Source organism: Trachurus japonicus, chromosome 17 (genome assembly GCF_045865225.1).
Source record: "Trachurus japonicus isolate A0001 chromosome 17, Traja_1.0".
NCBI classification, from domain to species: Eukaryota; Metazoa; Chordata; class Actinopteri; order Carangiformes; family Carangidae; genus Trachurus; species Trachurus japonicus.
In genome coordinates this window covers 17,898,561-17,915,930 of record NC_140923.1, presented here as the reverse complement: position 1 = coordinate 17,915,930, position 17,370 = coordinate 17,898,561, and the positions used below count along the sequence as shown (strand labels likewise).

The following is a 17,370-nucleotide window of genomic DNA, read 5'->3' as shown; positions in this document are numbered from 1 at the left end:
ATGATTGAAATAACAGTGAGTAGACGTGGGAGGTGTGAAAAGTAATCTGGAGCCACAGCAGTAAAAAAAAAAAAAAGTGTCCTTACTCTCTCTGATGTTCTCCCATGTCCACTGGTCATTCTTGAAGAACGGATGCCTCTTGATCTCATCGACACCGTTACGACCGAGCCGAACTTCCCTGCAGGGGTCGGAGAGGACATAGTTAGTTTGATATTTCAGCGATTCTGTGCAAAGATCTGAAAGCGAAGGAAATCTGTGCCTAAAATTAGAGCTATTTTGATGATATAAGATGCTAAAAAGAAGCTGTAGGCTACAAGCCAGACGGATGACGCTGTAGAGCATATCGCTACATTCCAGAAAGACAAGAACACCAAATCTAATCATTTCTAAATATGAATCTTAACTGCTGACTAGAAAGGCACAAACGGCAAAACTCAGTCTTTCCTCAGTCAGAATCTGCAGTCTGATAATTCATCAGTCATAACCCAATGCCACACAGAATTCACACTTATTCTTCTGTCAGTCTCTGAACAGCAGGTTAATAGACCTGCTGTCAAATGATTGGCAAATTAGTTCAGAAGATTGAAACGATGATATGAAAGCAAAAAGTCACATGCATTACTAAACTGACACTCTGCAGAACCCAAAACAGCAGTTTGCCCAAAAAAAACAGGTCTACTTTATGAACACAAAATATAGGGTTCCTTATGACTGTGTTAAAACATACTGCCAGATTCTTGCTATGTGACAGTTACAAAAAAAAAAAGAAAAAGAAAAAGAAAAAGAAATAATTGCCTAATTTTGAATCTGTAACAGCCCGAGCACCAGGCTGGAGAACTTCAAGCTGTGTGTGTGGGCGTGTGTGGTATTAAAAATAGCAGTAGAAGAAAGCAAGTGACACATCTTGATGCAGAGAGGCACAGCTTCCCTGCTGGTGTGAGCGTTTCCATCAAGATTCTTTCCACAGAGGCTCCCTCTCCACCAGAAAACACTTAGCACCTAGACAAAGACAAGGCTTCACAGATAAGGACCCTCTCCATGATCCGGGCGCTTGTTCCGCGGTTCTCTAACCTGTCAGTCAGGAAAGCGCAGATGAGATTCTTGGCATCGTTGGAGATGTCGCTGTCTTCGGGGAAGGTCAGGGCGTTCTTGTGGTTCATGATTTTGCTGTAGGTCCCCACCAGCGAGTCCGCATAGAAAGGAGTGTCGCCTGTGCACCAGACAAGGCAGGACATTTAATCAAGACAGTAAAAAAAATAATAAACAATGTCAAGATTTATGATAGAAGAACAAGTAAAACTGATCAGGTTTTTATTATTGTTGAGCATTTGAACCTTTTATAAGTGGTACAACAATAAAAATGAAGCTCAAATTGTTGATTTTTCCAGGAAATGCTTAATCTGAAACTCACCAACTAGCATTTCGTACAGGAATACCCCCACCGACCACCAGTCACACTCTCTGCCATAATAGCCGTCTCCTCCTTGGGATTTCAGTACCTCAGGTGAAATGTAGTCTGGAGTTCCCACTGCTGTGTCACATCGTACCATACCATCCTGAAGGGGAGAATGACAATAAATGAAGCATTAAAAACAATCTCATTACTGGAATAACAATGTAATTAAATAAACAAATCAAAAGGGAAATCCAAATTGTGATACCTTGTTCATTTTCATGCAGGTCCCAAAATCTGCCAGTTTTAAATGGCCTGCTTTGTCTAGCAACATGTTATCAGGCTTCACGTCCCTGCATGGGTGAAAAGAAATGTACATCAATGTTATCAAACTCGTACACAACCCACAAATTATACCATCAAACTCCAGCCAATAAAAAGAAAACCGAAGCAGTTTGCAGGAGTGTGCAGTTAAGGTTAGATCTGCTCGAGGGTGCCATTTGGGGAGAACAGCTCTCCAAATCAGAGCTGTCTAAAGGTGCTGCACTCCACTGCAGCGATAGGTCAGATGTAATGAGGTATGAAGGGAGCTGGGAATTGGGAGAGAAGAATTTATGTGTTCGTGAAATTTCCTCTCGCTACAACTATCACAGAGGAAATTGGAAAACGGCGGTGAGCTGTAACGCGACTGTCAAAGTGTGAATCTTTCCACCGCTGCAGCTGTGTGGGCACGGAGCTTATTGTGCAGAATATTATTAGTAACGATTTAATAATAGGGGGGGAAATATTTCATGCCTAGTGTGCATAGAAGTATTATATTAAAAAAAAAAAAAAAAGTAGTGCCAGTCAGTGCAGAGAGATGTCCTTACAGATCCACATCACGCATCATGGAACTGACTCGCTGTATAGAAACAACTCTGGTTTAAATTTTACACAAATCATTGTTGAAAGAGAAATGAGACAACAATGATAGAAACAAAGGCAACTCAGTTCAAAGCCTCGCACTGGGTGAAATGCACGTAGAGAAAAAGACGTGTGTGTTTGGGATAGGGTTGGGTTAAATGAGTCGCAGTTGTGAAAACAAGTGGTAATGTAGCATTAAGCCTATAGTTAGAAACACTAGCAGCTAGCATTCAGGCTAAAAACAGTGCCTCTGTCCCTGGACTACTTCCTGCTTATTACAATGGTCCCATTAGATCATAGGTTGCCACCACACCTTCCAGAGCCTGCAGCGTATCTCGCAGTCGTCAGGCACCATAAAAGATAAATGAATTGACACGTTTGCTTTGTATGAGGCTGAGAGGATAAAAAAGTTAAGGAGTGCCTCACAAGGGCCAAGGAACAACAGCTTCATTTGAAATGTATCACATCCCTGTGTTTTGCCCCGGAGCCAATTTGAAAACAAAACCAACGAATGCAATATAAGGCAGTGATGTTGATAGGTTTTCAGTGTAGTGAGTCTCCTGGACCCACAGGTGGTGATTTGGGTGGGTCCCTGGGAAATTCAATGGGTCCCCAATAGGGTTGTCATGATACGAGAATTTCTGTAAATTTCCACGATTCTCTATACTTATTCGATACCACAATTTAAAAAAAAACTAGGGCCTAGGGATGCAAATTGTCGATTAATTCATTAATCGTTAGTTGATGGACCTCATCGATTGATTAACTATTTACTGATGAGCAGCTATTTTCCTGAGAACCTAAATTTAAGGTTAAAGTTTAAGCTCAACATTCCTTATATAGGACTCTACACTAGTATTTGTTAGTTTATTTTTAGAGCACAGCACAATGAAAAATGTTTAAGTAACACGTTATTTAACCTTTAAATAATGTTGAGGGTCCAATGTGACCCATTTTTACATTTAGGAACGGTAAAAACACCCTAAACATTTTTCATCTGACTTTAAGTTGAACTTGTTCTTGACCAACACATTATTTGATACAGATGAAATGGTCTTTCCTGCCACTACACTATGATGATTACTGTATTTACTTAAATCACAGCAGCATAAACTGATTTGTTTAACTCAACCTGATGTAAACATTAATAAAACTCACACAGGCAGCTCCATGTTGTCCCTGTGTGATGTTCAGGGACAGGTCAGGACAGTCTGAGGACAGACAGCTCTGAGGTTGAAGTCTGCACCGTGGACAGTGACAGGTCTGTAGCTACGTCTTGACCACATGTCAGCTGTTCAGCTGCAGCAGAGGAAACTCCGCTGTTCTCCGCTCCACCGCGACCAATTAAGCTCCGGTAGCGACCGGCTAAACTACGGCAGGATACTGTAAACCGGCGTGGATCCGGTGTGTTTATCAAAGCTTGGTCGCCGTGCTGAGGCACCGGGTCGGTTTGAGCTGCGTTCAGGCTGCATTAAAACTCCTCATGCAGTGATCAGTGTCGGCGGCTTTTTGACTCGTTAAATAATTGTGCTCTAGTAGGCCATAATCGGTACGCCTGAAACTCATCCAGTGAGAAACGTTCCGCAGTGCAAAAAGGCCAAGTTGTATTTTTTCGGTACTCGCGGTACTTGGTACCTACAGTAAGTGTTGGTCCTGGTGACAACCCTACTAGTTCCCATGATTTTAAACACGAGTTGTTGTTAACAATGTATCATTTTTCATGGGAAAATGAGGTGCGTCCCCGGGACGCATGGATAGTGAGTTTACTGCGTCCTTTCAGATTTTAATGCGTCAGAGACGCAGGACGCGTACCTAGCAACATCACTGATAAGGGCAAGTTAGAAATCTTCTTCAACCTGTGAATGAAGCCCATGGAGTGGATCCCATCCAGAGCCAGCACCACCTCGGCTGTGTAGAAGCGGGCCCACTTCTCTGGGACGTCGTAGTTGCTCATCAAGTTAACCAAGTCGCCGCCGGGCATGTATTCCATCACCATGTAGAGGTAGCGATCGTCTTGAAAAGCAAAAAAGAGCTGTGGAAAAAAAGGGGGAACAAAGTGAGAAATAATGAGTGAAAAACAATATCAAAGAAAAGAGACTCACATGAGGCTGGGTTTAACAACATAGGTGCTTTTATTTTATCACAACCTACCTGCACAACCCATGAGCTGTTGGCAAAAGCCATGATGTCCCGCTCCTCCCAGAAGAAAGCAGAGTCCGACCTCTTGATCATCTCAAACTTGCTCAGCAGCTTCATGGCGTATACTTTGCACGTGGCTTTGTGTCTTACCTGGAAAACAAAAAGGTGATCAGGTGACTCAAGTCAATTTAGACCAAAGGAGAAAGAAACATTTCATTTTCTTGTACCTATAAAATAAAACGGCATCCTTACCAGTTGCACCTCTCCGAATGCACCCCTCCCAATAACTTTAACCACCTCATAATCGTCTGCTTTCATGCGTAGATCACGGATTTTACTAATGGTTTCCTTGTCTGGGGAAATAAAAAGCAAGCAAAGACAGATGTTAGAGAAAACAGAATCTGTGCAGGCATCTGTGCTCTGCTTAAGTCACTGCCTTGACCTTTTAAAAGAGGAGTCTTATCCTGAGCCTTGTGCACTGAAGCATCACAGCCAAAGTTACAGTTGGCAAGATCAGTGACGTAAAGTTAATGCAGTGTAAGGTGCCTGGGAGGAGAGCTTGCAGATGACAGGGCGGCTCCGTTCTGTCATTTGTGTTTTTAAAATGCAGCCATCGCCGTCTCAATGCACGATCACCTTCGCACCGCCTCCTTGTTTTTATAATCTCCCATCATTAGGTGTCATTTAATATCTCCACAAAGCAAGAGGCCGACAGACTTTCGTTGGAAGATCCAGTGTGTTGGCAAACAGAGCAGACCTCGCGCTGATGTAACAACACACTAGTTCCCCTCGGGGAGATGGCTTTCGCTGTTCAGCCAAATTTGGTCATAGCTGGACTAGGGGGATAATTTTCAATTCACATGGGTCACAACTGGCACGGGAAAGCATGGAAAAGGGGGTTGCGGGGGCATCCAAGTTCAATCGATCTAAAAATAAAAAGTAAGCCCTGAGCTATTAGAATAAGAACATTTGAGTGTGAGTCATTTCCACTCTGTGCAGTGGTTCCCGGGATCATGATCCCTGCTGGAAAAATCCCAGGGGACCAAAAAGACACACAAACCATGTTTAGAAATTGAACAAATAGAATTTGATGTTGCTGTGGAGCGGAGGAGGATTATTGCCAGTAGGTCCGAGCGTATATACTGGTGGAAGGATCAGCTGATACGATCAGGGTGCAAAGCACAATAATATGGAGGAGGAAGAGTTCAGAGTGAAGAGCCCTTCAGGCAGTAACATGCAACTGAGGGGCCGGTCTCACAAGACAGCCAATCCATTAGTCCATATCCATCAATGCATTTTCCAGCACTTGGGTGTTATTCATGAAAGTACAGTACCGAGGGTAATAGAGGAGATGTCTAATGGCAGTTTTTGCCTGAGGGTTTACAGTAGCTTGGACTGATATGTAAATGTATAGAAGTGATTTTTTTGTTCTCTTTTCCTAAAGTTGTGCTTGGACTGCACGACTTGACAACACGTAACACTTTAACATCAAGTTAAGAGACCGAGAGACCACATTTTCTCATGACCACATAATACAAAGGCAGGTTGTAATCACCCTTTTGAATCCCTTTTATACATTGCTTGCAAAATATAATAGCGTGCACTGCACACAGTCAGAGAGCCATATACAACAGGACATGTGCAGAGCAAACACACAGTGCCTATCATTTCCCCATGTGAGAAATCCATACAGCACAGAAATATGAATCTCTCTGAATAGATGTCTGTGCAAAAAAAACTGTTGTTTCTTTGCAGGAGGACTATGTAGGAAAATGAAAAGTGATACAGAAGGCCGCAAAACCTGCCACAGAGTGGGAGAATATATTGGGTTATAATGAAATAGAAACAAAGGGGGTAGGGAGAGAAAGGATGTTTGGTTATTGCTGTTCTTTAAATGATATGTTTGCCTTCATGTTTGTGCAGTTAGAGAAATCAAATACATACTAAATACAGTTCTTTGCCCCCCACCTCAGACATTCCTGGATTTACGAGAACAAGTCCTGAGATAAACACTGTAACATGATCGCTGCCGTTTCCTTGAAATGTAAATGAGAATGAGAACAGTTGCGCTGGATCTGTTGGAGGAGAGGTGTAGCCTCTCACCCTCCGCTTTCGATGGATGGGTTTTGTTTTGCCTGAAACACGGTGATGGGGATTCCCTAGTCTGAGGGCACTGAGAAAAAGAGAAGCCATCATGATCAGCATCATGTGGGTCACCAGCCATTTATGAAAGCCTCTTTGTTGGGGACACTAAGCAGCAGACACCTATTGTGTCCAAGCCTACATAGAGGCGGTGACCCAAAAACGGTCTTCTTTTCTGAGCCTGGGCCTGTACCCACATGTTAACAGGGGTCTGCAAACGCAAATGGTTAAAGTGAAAGACATGAGCAGGACAGCAATAAAGCGGGACGTGCACCATGCGAGCTACTTACATCTATTCAAGAAGTTGTCAATGCTCTTGTTTTTCCTCAGGGCAGGGAAGTCGAGGTCGTACACCAGCGCATCCAAGCCATCCTGAGGAGAGAGGAGAAGGGTTAACAAGCAGGAAAACACACTGACACTGTGTTTACTACTCAAGCAACATGGAAAATGCAAACACAGAGTCTTCCTGTCAGGCTGCTGATCACTGAGTTGAGATTTTTACACGAACTAAGCAGTGGGCTTCCAGCCTGCAACACACACGTTAATGCTGTAAGCAATCACTGTGTTTTGTGATTAAAGTGATTAATTATTGATCCTCCGAAGGATGCTAAAGTATGCTTCAAGTTCTTTATTAAAAGAAGCTTTAAATTACTATAGATTGAAGTGATATCTCAAGCACTCGCTGGTTTCTCTAAAAGGCTACACAGCATTATTTACTGGAACAAAGCGCGTTTCGTTTTCTTATCGCCAACGACGTGTGTTCTGACATGCAGCTCTAAGCTGACACGAGCACATGCATGCTGAGAACAGCTGACACATCTGGAGGTTTGAGTCAGCAGCTGATCAGAAATGCAGTCATCAGCGATATTACACATATATTACTCGAAGACCATGGCGTCAGTGAGCAAACACGGACAATGTGAAAAGGCGAGTGCCTCGAGGAAGTGCTAAAGTTTTCCTACAATGTTTTTACATTTTAAAAAAATGTCTGAGACAAAGTGCCTGGATGATTTTTTTTTTTTAAACACCCACCAGTTTTGCTGGTTGGGTGAACCAGAGGCTGGATTTCCCACCCTGATCACCAAGTTTCTAATAAAAGCAACTGAAGGAACTAAGTAGCTTTTGATGACCGAGGCAACAGGGTGGCGCCTTACAATAACCATACAGTGAGGCCGACTGTGTGACTTTACAATACAGGGCTGCAACACCCACTGAAGGTAAAGACGTTACTCCACCTCACCAGCTCTCAACCCCCCGTTAGAGTCCCTTTCATGACAACTTCAACTGGGTTGTCCCTTTATGTGCTTAAAACAGGGTAAAGAATGAATTACATAGCACTGAAAAAGGGTTGTGCAGATACATACTGATTATAAATTATGATTATGATTATGCAATAGCTACAATATTGTAATTTGAAGAGCTGTTAACAAATACACAGCATGGGCTATCTTGCCTCGGGCTCAGCAGGAGCATAAGTGCCACTGGCGGGATTTAATCTAATCGTCTATAATCCAGAATGGCTGAAACGAGACAGGCACACAAACACTTGAACTCAAAACACTGTTGTGTGTTCCCTACAGTGAGGGGTGAGCCAGATGTTAGAAATTAGCATTTTCCGACACAGATCAGCTACCCAGGATTCTATTTATCCAAATGACAGAGGCACATACTTGCTGCCCACAATTTATATAAACAAACAAGTTTATGTTACATGTTGCCATGGGCTACATCATGTCTGCGCTCACTGTCGCAGCGGGAATCTTGTCATTCCTACATTTGTGAATGGCCTTCTATTACATGATGACAGATCTCTCTTTGCATCTCGAAGCAAAACAATGATGACACATGGTGAATCAGCAGCTCAGACAAGGCGAGGAATCCTCTTAAGTAACTCTGCTGCTTCTGCTCAGCAGAGGAGGTCAGAGCTATGCCCCCCCCTCCTCTCCTCTCTATGAGACATAAAAGCAGCAGACACCCTGCGGGATGGGTGGAAGCAAGGAAAAAGGCAGGTGGGTGGGGAGAAAGTAAAAATGGGAGGTGAAGAATGGTTCGTGGGAAGAACAAAAGCAATGTAGCAATTCACAGAGACAGAATGTGGGAAATGGATGAGGGGAGAGGCTGCGATTAGCGCACATGGTGGAGCTGAGAGTCATCATCTGCTCGTCTTGAGAGAAAAAAAAAGAGACACTTAAGTCAACTTTCAGGAGGGAGCATTTACACAAAACAGACCTAAGGCTGGGAGAAAAAAGGGGCCTTGTTGGCCACACAGACTCCAGCCAGCCTGCAACGGAAAAAAAAAAAAAAAACGCTGAAGAACCGAGTCCTTCAGGACCCTAATCACAAGGCTCTGTGCTCAGCAATGCACGTTTGCATAACTTCCTGCCGCAGAGAACTCTGGACAGCCACAGTAACATTCCTTAACAGGACTGTACACGTCAGAGAGCTATTTTAGGTATGTGGCCAAACAAGTTCTCAACAAAAAGTGAAGGAAGGGAGAGGGGAGAAAAAAAAATCCATCCCAAGTACAGAGTCACACAGTGAGCCTTATTTTCAATCAGTAGTACTAGGGCTTAACACTATGACGGAAAGGAGCAGGGAGTGGAGGGCTGGTGCATGTGGGGCAGGCTGGTCCAATGGGAGAACAAATGAAGGAAAAAACAAAGAAAATCGGAAGACGGCCATGCTCAGAGTCCTCTACTGAAACACCAGAGTGACAAAAGAAGCAGGTACAGTAAGAGGAGAAAAAACTGCCTTGTATGAAATAGAACCACAAATTCAGATTGAAGGATACACTGACTGGAATATGGAATAAACATTATATTAGCTATTTGAAGCAGTAAAAGCTGTGGTGAGTAACCTTCTAATGAAAAGACGGGCTGTGTCAAGATATCAGAGGCATTTGTATTCAGAGAGACATAGAAGTGTCTATATATCTCATATTTTGTTTATAATAAATCACTTGACACATACACACAGGGTCATCAAGTGTGCAGTGCATAAATAAAGATAAGTTACTTCTGGTATCTGATTTGTGGTCATCAAGGTTGTGGATGAACAACCAAACATCATCTGTCTCTGTTTGGGTTTCGCTATCAAACCACTCAGATGGAGCAGCCAGTAGCACCAACACGGCTCAGCCTCCAAAAAAGAAAAATCAGCCCCAGGCTACGCTAACAAATATGAGAATAATGGTCCGAGATCACTGACAAAGCTCTTTCTAAGCTAGTAATTCAGAGTAGTTTCCAGAGGTGAAATTGTTCCTAGATAAGCACTTCTACTGCAGCTCTGAAATTTCCAATGGCTCAGGAGTTTCCACGCAGAGAGAAGAAATCAAAAAAGAAAAAAGACATCAATGATTAAAATGTGCAACACAAAAATGGGAACAAAATGCAAATAGAGAGGACCTAAATTTCTAAATGCACGTGGCTCTAGTTGTCCAGGCGCTGAGGTTATCACCATACGCTGTAGGGAGGGCCTTGAATCAACAAGGCCAGAGCTTTGACAGTCTTAATCAAATTTCAAAGATTCAGCAAGACTGTGTGTGCTGTTATAAATGGATCACACACAAAATAACCTAACAATCTCTCCTGCTAGAGACAAAAGTAAAACTATGCATATGATTCACTCGCTGCAACAAGCACTGGGCGGTAGCAGTCCACAGGCTATGTTTCATTATGTGGCAGTCTTGGGGAAAAAAAAAAAAAAAGTGGCTGGGAAAACAAACCAGAGCTCGCAGGGCTCCATGTTATCCTATTTCTGCTGATGCTGCTTCAAGCAGAGGGCGACACATCCCTGGGATTACTAAATAATAACATGAAAAACCATCGCATCACCCTATTAATGAAATGTGGTAATTATGTTTTTAAAAAATGTATAGTTATACAAAATACACAAAGCCAGTGGTTGACATTACATATGGCAATTATTTCTTTAAACTTTAGGAGAGAAATCCACAAAAAAAAAAAAAAACACAAGCTCTTTTCCAGACATTAAAAGTCTGAGTTAAAATTTCCATGGGAGACTCAGCCACATCATCCCTTTCTGCATGCCAGCACAAGGCATGTGGACTGGCCTAAGTCGAGCCCTACTGCTCACTTCCTTTTCTGCCACCTCTTCAAGACAATATGCTTTCCACATGTGAGCAAATGTGCACGCGGCCGTTCAGCTCGCCATGCAAATAAAGGCAGTTCCATCCAAGGCTGCGCCCATGTAAACACCGATGTGATCACACAAACCAATGAAGCCATTCAGAGCATGAAATACCACAGTGTTGCCTCACTAATAAACTTCCAGGTACAGGCCTTGAGGTAGAAATGTAAACCCAGGGGGGGGACGCACATCCATCTTCTCTGGTGTCAATCTTGTACACTTTGGAACTCACCATGAGAGACTCTGAGTTTTTTTTTTCCTTCACCAAGCACTTCTTAACTCCTTCTGCACATAATATCTACTGACATGAAATCCCACTCACCTAGAAAGACTGCCTGACTAACAACTCCACTGGATAAACGGCAGTGACAGTGAACCCAGGGGTGGCAAAACAGGGGCATTCCAGTTCCTTATGAGGTCCCAGTGAACAAGAATCACTGTCACAAATACTTTCATGTCAAAATATAATTGAGTTATTCCAACAGTGGCGAGCACTCACGTGTTTCCACTGACTGAGCTCTGCCTTCTCAAGCAAAAAGAAAAAAAAAACTCTCAAGCTATCTAGCCTCCACTGGGCCAAGATTTATGACCTCAGCCCCGACAAATAAGCATCTTACTGAACACTCGACTCGGCTCACTTCGACCATCTTCACTGGACAGGGGTCACAGAGTCCTTTGTAAGTGGGGCAAAGCAACTGGCCTTGTAGCCCTCAAGAAGCGAGATGAAAGAGGAACAGGGGCTGTAAAGTTCAGTGGGTGAATCAGAGGAAGGAAAAAAAAAAGAAAAAAGCGTTCCATTATTAAAAGGCTGGATCATTTTAGTATGCATCCCTGCACATAATCAGTCAGTTAAGGGAATGCAGAGCTACAAACAGCTCAGCCAATTTTTGTTCCCACTGCTGAATAGCTGAGGAGAGCAGTTTACAGCTGGCAGTGCCAAACCTTTATGACAATAGGGTTGGATTAGATGCCGACTATAAATGTGACTAGAAATACATGCGTTTCACCACAGGGATATGCAAATTCATCATCTAAAAAAAAGGGACCAAGGTAGTGGGTTCCCATGTTTTAGCCAATTAACTACAAATTACGCAGGGCTTACATAACTCCTGTCATTTCTCCAAAGCATACAAAAAGTTATTAGCGTTGTTGTTGTTGCTTCCAGGCAGTACGCCATGAAAATCAACTTGCAGACATAGTGAAACACATATGAAGCAGGTGCTCCACCAGCATGGGAATGCAGTTGCTTCCATTTTTTCGCAGTTACATTAGCCTTGCAGGGAATAACGTAGCTGTCAGCAAAGGCTGTTTACAAGAAGGAAAAAAAAGTATAGTGGTGCATTCAAGGACAGTGATTGACGCAAGTCTTCAAGTCAGTGTCTCTGCTGCATTTCCATCTGCTTAAAAAATGGCTGGACAATATGACAGGAAATGAAAGAATCAATATTACAATATGATTACATATTTGCTTCAGTTATTAATATAAACCTTTAGACGCGATGTATGCTATAACTGTATTTGGTCTGGAAGCTAAAAGTGATGCACACTCTTTGTTTTGAATCTCCATGTAGAACAAACAAAAGAAAGCAGAAGCAGGTTACGGCACTGCACTGACATAACCTGAAAAAAATGGCTGCCTGGACAGGTAAACAAACCTTGAGTCTTGCTGAAAGATGACAGCAGTCCACAATGTCAAAAGCTTAAAAGATAAAGAAGCATGAGTGGGGTAATTAAAAGAATATTAGATTCATGAGAATCATCATCTCATGCTTTAAATGAATAAATCACAGAGGTTGAATGATGTGATTTTTGGGTTATTATGTCGAATAAGAGGAACTTAGGGCACCCAGTAAAAATATTATGTAGTGTTATTACTCCTGACTGCCAAATATCTCCCTGTCATATTGTGCAGATCTATGTCCACCTCCAATACAGCCTTTAGCTGCATTATCAATGCAGACAACAATGCAGGTGAGGCTTGTCCATTAAATGCAAAGGTCGCTAAGACGAGGGCAGGCACTCTGCACAGGCAAGACAAGGATTGACTGTACTCTGGCCGTTACTCAAATTGGGCCTTAGCAGACTGACTGTGCAGGGCAATTAGGAAACATGTCAGTGAAACGGTCCTTCAAATCATTCTCAAGGCTAAAATCCAAAGCAATTCCCGACTCGAGACTGCCCCTTCTGCCTCTGTCAGCAGCATTTGCAGAGCCTGGTTTTGCTATATGATCGTTTCCGTTGAATGCCTAAACTCTGAGAACTGGGCTGAATTTTGCCTGAAGTGGAAACCATGTTATATTCTTACTGCAGCAATTAGAGGTGAAAAAACAAAAAGACATAAACATCACCACCGAGTAAAACATTTCTCACCATTTTTCACTTCACTCTATAGGCTCTTTGCCACATTGCAACAGTTCTCATTAATGACACTAAGCACTTCCTTCCGTCAATCAGTCAACACAGATAATGCTGTGATTTGAAATCTTATTTGAGTGGTGTCTACATGCAAAGCATATTATTGAATCAATTCCATAACACACTTGTGTTTCTACACTTGTGCATCAAGCTTACTACTCTAACACTGAAATTTCTCAAAATGTTAATCCCTATGTGATTTACCAAAGCTTATTTTGCCTTTTTACATTAAAGCAATCTCTCGCAGACTGGTGTATTAACAATGCTGTTGATTTAGCTTATTCAACTCATATTCTAAATCACTTAAAATAAGAGCCTTAACCCCAACATGTACATGCAGCATTCACAGTCAATCGCTGCCTACAAATCTGGTTTACTGGGCTTGCAGTTTCCTGTAATTACCCTTATTACAGATTTAGAGTCCAAATAGCAGATGAAAGAGGGATCAAAACACAGAGAGGCTAATGCACCCCAAGTGTCAAAGTAAGAACAAAGACCAGTGCCAGGAAGCCTTTATGTATCTCAAATAGAGGCAAAGCCCATGCAAAACAAGTTCTAACATATCAACTCAACTATTCTAATTTACCAAATGATAAACAGACTGAGGCACAACAGGGTAAAACGCAGAAGCATCTAGAAATCACCACTATTTTTACAGACTGACAAACACACCGCTTCCTCCACACAATCGTTCAGAGAGAGACGTTCGATCTAGACATCCACAGATGAAATGGTTTGATGGATGCCATTTGATGGTCACCAACAGTAAAACATACGTGGACAATGGTCAGTCCCCTAGCTGTCAGTGAGCTTTCACATCACAATGTCAGGAATTCTTGTCCGTTCAGATTGGCTCTCAGAAGCCAGCCTAAAGCACAATGACTGGAGAGGGGGCAGCCCATCCAGATAAGGCACTCTTCTCTCCAAGCAGGATTTATTTACTGGGTGAAGATAAGGACGACAGGGTTGGGCTACAGCACTCGATAGGCCAACCCGAAGCTGAGTGGTAAGGTGCAGGGCCAAGTGTCGCCATCACATAACACAGGCTAGGGCACTATGGGGGGAAGAAAATAGGTGGAAATCCAACAGTGCTATGCTATAGACAGAAACCAGTGCCAGCTCAAGACCCAGGTACAGAAACATGGCCAGTAAAAGGCCTGCATTGTGCATTCTGATGGAACCTATTACTCATACCCAAGCATGCTGGCTGCTTTATGAGTTAAATGTCCTGATTCACGGCCTTCAGAAACATGAGTCTTCAGTCCACATAATTTTGGTTTATGGGTAGAGAGCAGAGCCCACACCCAGCTACCTCAGAGCTGCCTGCCTGGTCTCAACTCTCTCCAGACGTGCAGAATGGCTTTGGGACACACAGGGAACTCCAGGCCAGTCAAAGACAAGAGGTTATTTGATTAGCATGGAATTTTATTAAGCTGTGGGTGGAGTTGCATGGTGGCAGAGAGAGCCTCAGCAAAAGGCCTCCATTCATTGATCAGGGGAGATTGCAGAGAGGGGGGAAAGGGAGAAACAACACCCTTGTGTGTGCGGCTGCCAGCAGGAACAGTCCCCACAGCTTTTTGCCATTAAAAATGCAGAAAGTGTGCACTTGAAGGTGAGTTTAATTGCCTCATTCTGCAACAGGGGTGGGGGGTCACGAGGCTTAAAGCAAGTTTTCCTCTGAGAAGACAGCTATCTACAGCAAGCTATACACAAACATTTCAAGTTGGATAAGGTGTGGGTGGGGCTTTAGGACAAGCCCCTTTCCCAAAACAGATTGCTTCCCTGATGTTCAGTCCATCTGTCTACTAATATGTGCCATCTCACACAATAAAAATGCAGGAATTATTGATAAAGGAGCGCAACCTTATGTGTAAAACACTTGACACCGTTACAATGAAACTATCGTACACAGAGAGACTCCTGGCGAAACTTCAAATTACCTGCAAACGCAAAACGTAAGACATTTAGTCCAAAATGTTCCCTCCTTTAACCCAAATATGCTGCAATCGCACTTTACAGGAGTGCAACTGTGAGTCACTAAGGAGCCAGATCCTTGTGAAAACACTGTGCCACCGTCACCCAAGCTGAAAGGGCTCATGATATCAACAAACACTTAACATAACAACATCCCCCTTGGCATCCAGTCCACAGTGAGTCAGTTCCTGGGATTGCCACATGTAATAAAAACCTACGAAGGTGTTGCTTTAAGGTTTAGCACGTGGCAGGAGACGCCTTCTTTTCTCAGCACAGGAGAGAGAAGAGAGAGAGACACTTCATGAATTGTCACCAGTAGACAGGAAGCAGCCAGGGCAAACCCCGGCCAACAGGTGTACTGATGAAGCCGGAGGCCTACAGGTTAGAACAGGCTTGCAAGGCAGACTATCACTGGAAATGAGGCTTCAATAAGTAAATCTAGGCAACAATTGCACACCTAGCCAGTGACTGACTACCTAATGACCTACAAGGAGAACTAATACACAACCTAATATCAGTTTTTAGTGGATGACAAGGAAACGAATCCAGTTGATCGGATTTAAAATAAAACAATTTGTATATAGTACCTGGACTGACCCAAACAATAATCTGACAAAGTGTGTCTGCCTTTGTGAGGAGCGGAAAGACGATCGCCATCTGTCAGTCTTATTTAGTTACCACTGCTTTTGAATTAGTAACACACTTTTTTTTTCTTTTTTGCAAGCTTAAAGAGAACTGACCACACGTCGCCTTTAAATAACAACTATAATGTTAGCCATTGACAATTTCGTTGTTTTTTGTCTGCCAGTTTATTCAGAGTCTTGATATCAGAGGTTATCAAAGTGCTGGTTGTGTTATTTTTCGCTTAAACCTTGCTTTAATATACAGTCTCACGCACATACGTTTGTGTGTGAACCAAACTGGTCTGTCGGAGTAAAAAAATATCGACACATTTCTTCAGTAGGAACAGAGACGACTTGTTGGTCTCGGAAAGTATTTCTGCTCCAAGGAGTAGACTGACCCAGAATGGCTGACTCGCTACCTAGCTACCTAGCCTGCTAGCGAGCTACAAACTTACCAGAAGACAATCCGTATTTATTTCCGACTTTGGATCCTTCAACATGGCATCGATTTTTTCAAACCGAGCCTCCAAAGTTTGTCGAGCAGACATTTTTTTGGCTGTTGAACTCAGTCCCGGTGTTGTTGGGTTATTATTATGAACAAAAACAGCTCACTGGCGAGGCTAGCTAGCTTTAGCAGCCAGCGGTAGCTAGCTAGCCAAATGTTCCTTTCTTCGTGAAAACTTCACAGAAAACACATCCTTCTCCTCGAGCTTTCACAGACCATGAAACGTTTAAGGTTGCGCCGAATATACAAAAGCCACATGTTCAGAGTCGAGAGATTGTTTCCCCCCCAAGTATGAGTGACAAACAACTTCAGTGGCAAACGAATGCGGCGACAGATTAGTCAGCCTCCGCAGGATGCCACTGGAGGATAAGGGCTTAAAATGTTGGTGCATCCAAACAATAGGCTGTTAAAACTTAAATGTAGCGTCTCTCTGGAAGAAAAAAACGAGCACAGTTTGTTAAAAGGAAGGTTAGTCCAGGCCGGTTCCCATTTTTGTGCCAGGCCCCTGCAGAAAACGACAAAACGAATCTGACAGCTCAAAAGTAGAAGTGGTGAGGGGAAAAAAACTTCTGCTTCTTTCAAATTTCGATCAGTTTTTAACACGGACTCGTTACAGTGTGTGACCGCAGTCCCTCCGCTGCATCCCGTGCATTGTCACCGGCTGTCGACCGTTTCCCGTCCAAACTGCTTCATCCCTCTGATCGAAGACTTTTTTTTCTTTTAAAAAAGTAGGCTTTCGATGTGTGTTAGTTTTCGGGGGGAAAAAACAGCAGACGGTGCCCGATTTTCTCCCACTGCCTGACCAACATGTCCGCCTTCCTGTTCAAACACCCCGGAGAAGCAACTTCAAAATGTCAAGTACTGCGCATGCGCCCTGCCGAGGCGCATTCAAAGAGTTCACAGCCTGATGAAAGCTACATGTTGCTGCTCCCTCATGTTACAATGGAGACGCTGTGATGCCATGGTAAAGATGCCACCAGAGGCACGAGACTCGTAAAAGAGTCATTTACATCATTTATTTTAATCATTTCCTAAAATAGTTCTGTTAAATTTTCTGTTCAGCTATTATTTCATATGGTTCATAGATGTACTTACTTACATGGACCCTGATTTCTATTCTAATCTAT

At 43.0% G+C, this 17,370-nt stretch overlaps 1 protein-coding gene across 4 annotated transcripts in view; it reads right to left on the bottom strand.

The window, feature by feature from the left end:
• Nucleotides 1–17,085, bottom strand: part of rock1 (Rho-associated, coiled-coil containing protein kinase 1) — a 30,837-nt gene extending 13,752 nt beyond the window's left edge. For all 4 annotated transcript variants that reach the window (XR_015038129.1, XM_085806055.1, XM_085806053.1 and 1 more), the window contains exons 1-9: nt 16,194–17,085; nt 6,868–6,949; nt 4,688–4,788; nt 4,448–4,585; nt 4,153–4,328; nt 1,662–1,746; nt 1,412–1,556; nt 1,072–1,210; nt 87–178 (exon numbers count right to left, since the gene is read on the bottom strand). Coding sequence is in view for 3 of the 4 variants with exons in the window: in XM_085806055.1 (XP_085662181.1) it covers nt 87–178; nt 1,072–1,210; nt 1,412–1,556; nt 1,662–1,746; nt 4,153–4,328; nt 4,448–4,585; nt 4,688–4,788; nt 6,868–6,949; nt 16,194–16,286 (1,051 nt within the window). In the remaining variant the exon portion in view is untranslated. The remainder of the gene's footprint in view (nt 1–86; nt 179–1,071; nt 1,211–1,411; nt 1,557–1,661; nt 1,747–4,152; nt 4,329–4,447; nt 4,586–4,687; nt 4,789–6,867; nt 6,950–16,193) is intronic.
• Between the last annotated feature and the right edge of the window lie 285 nt (nt 17,086–17,370).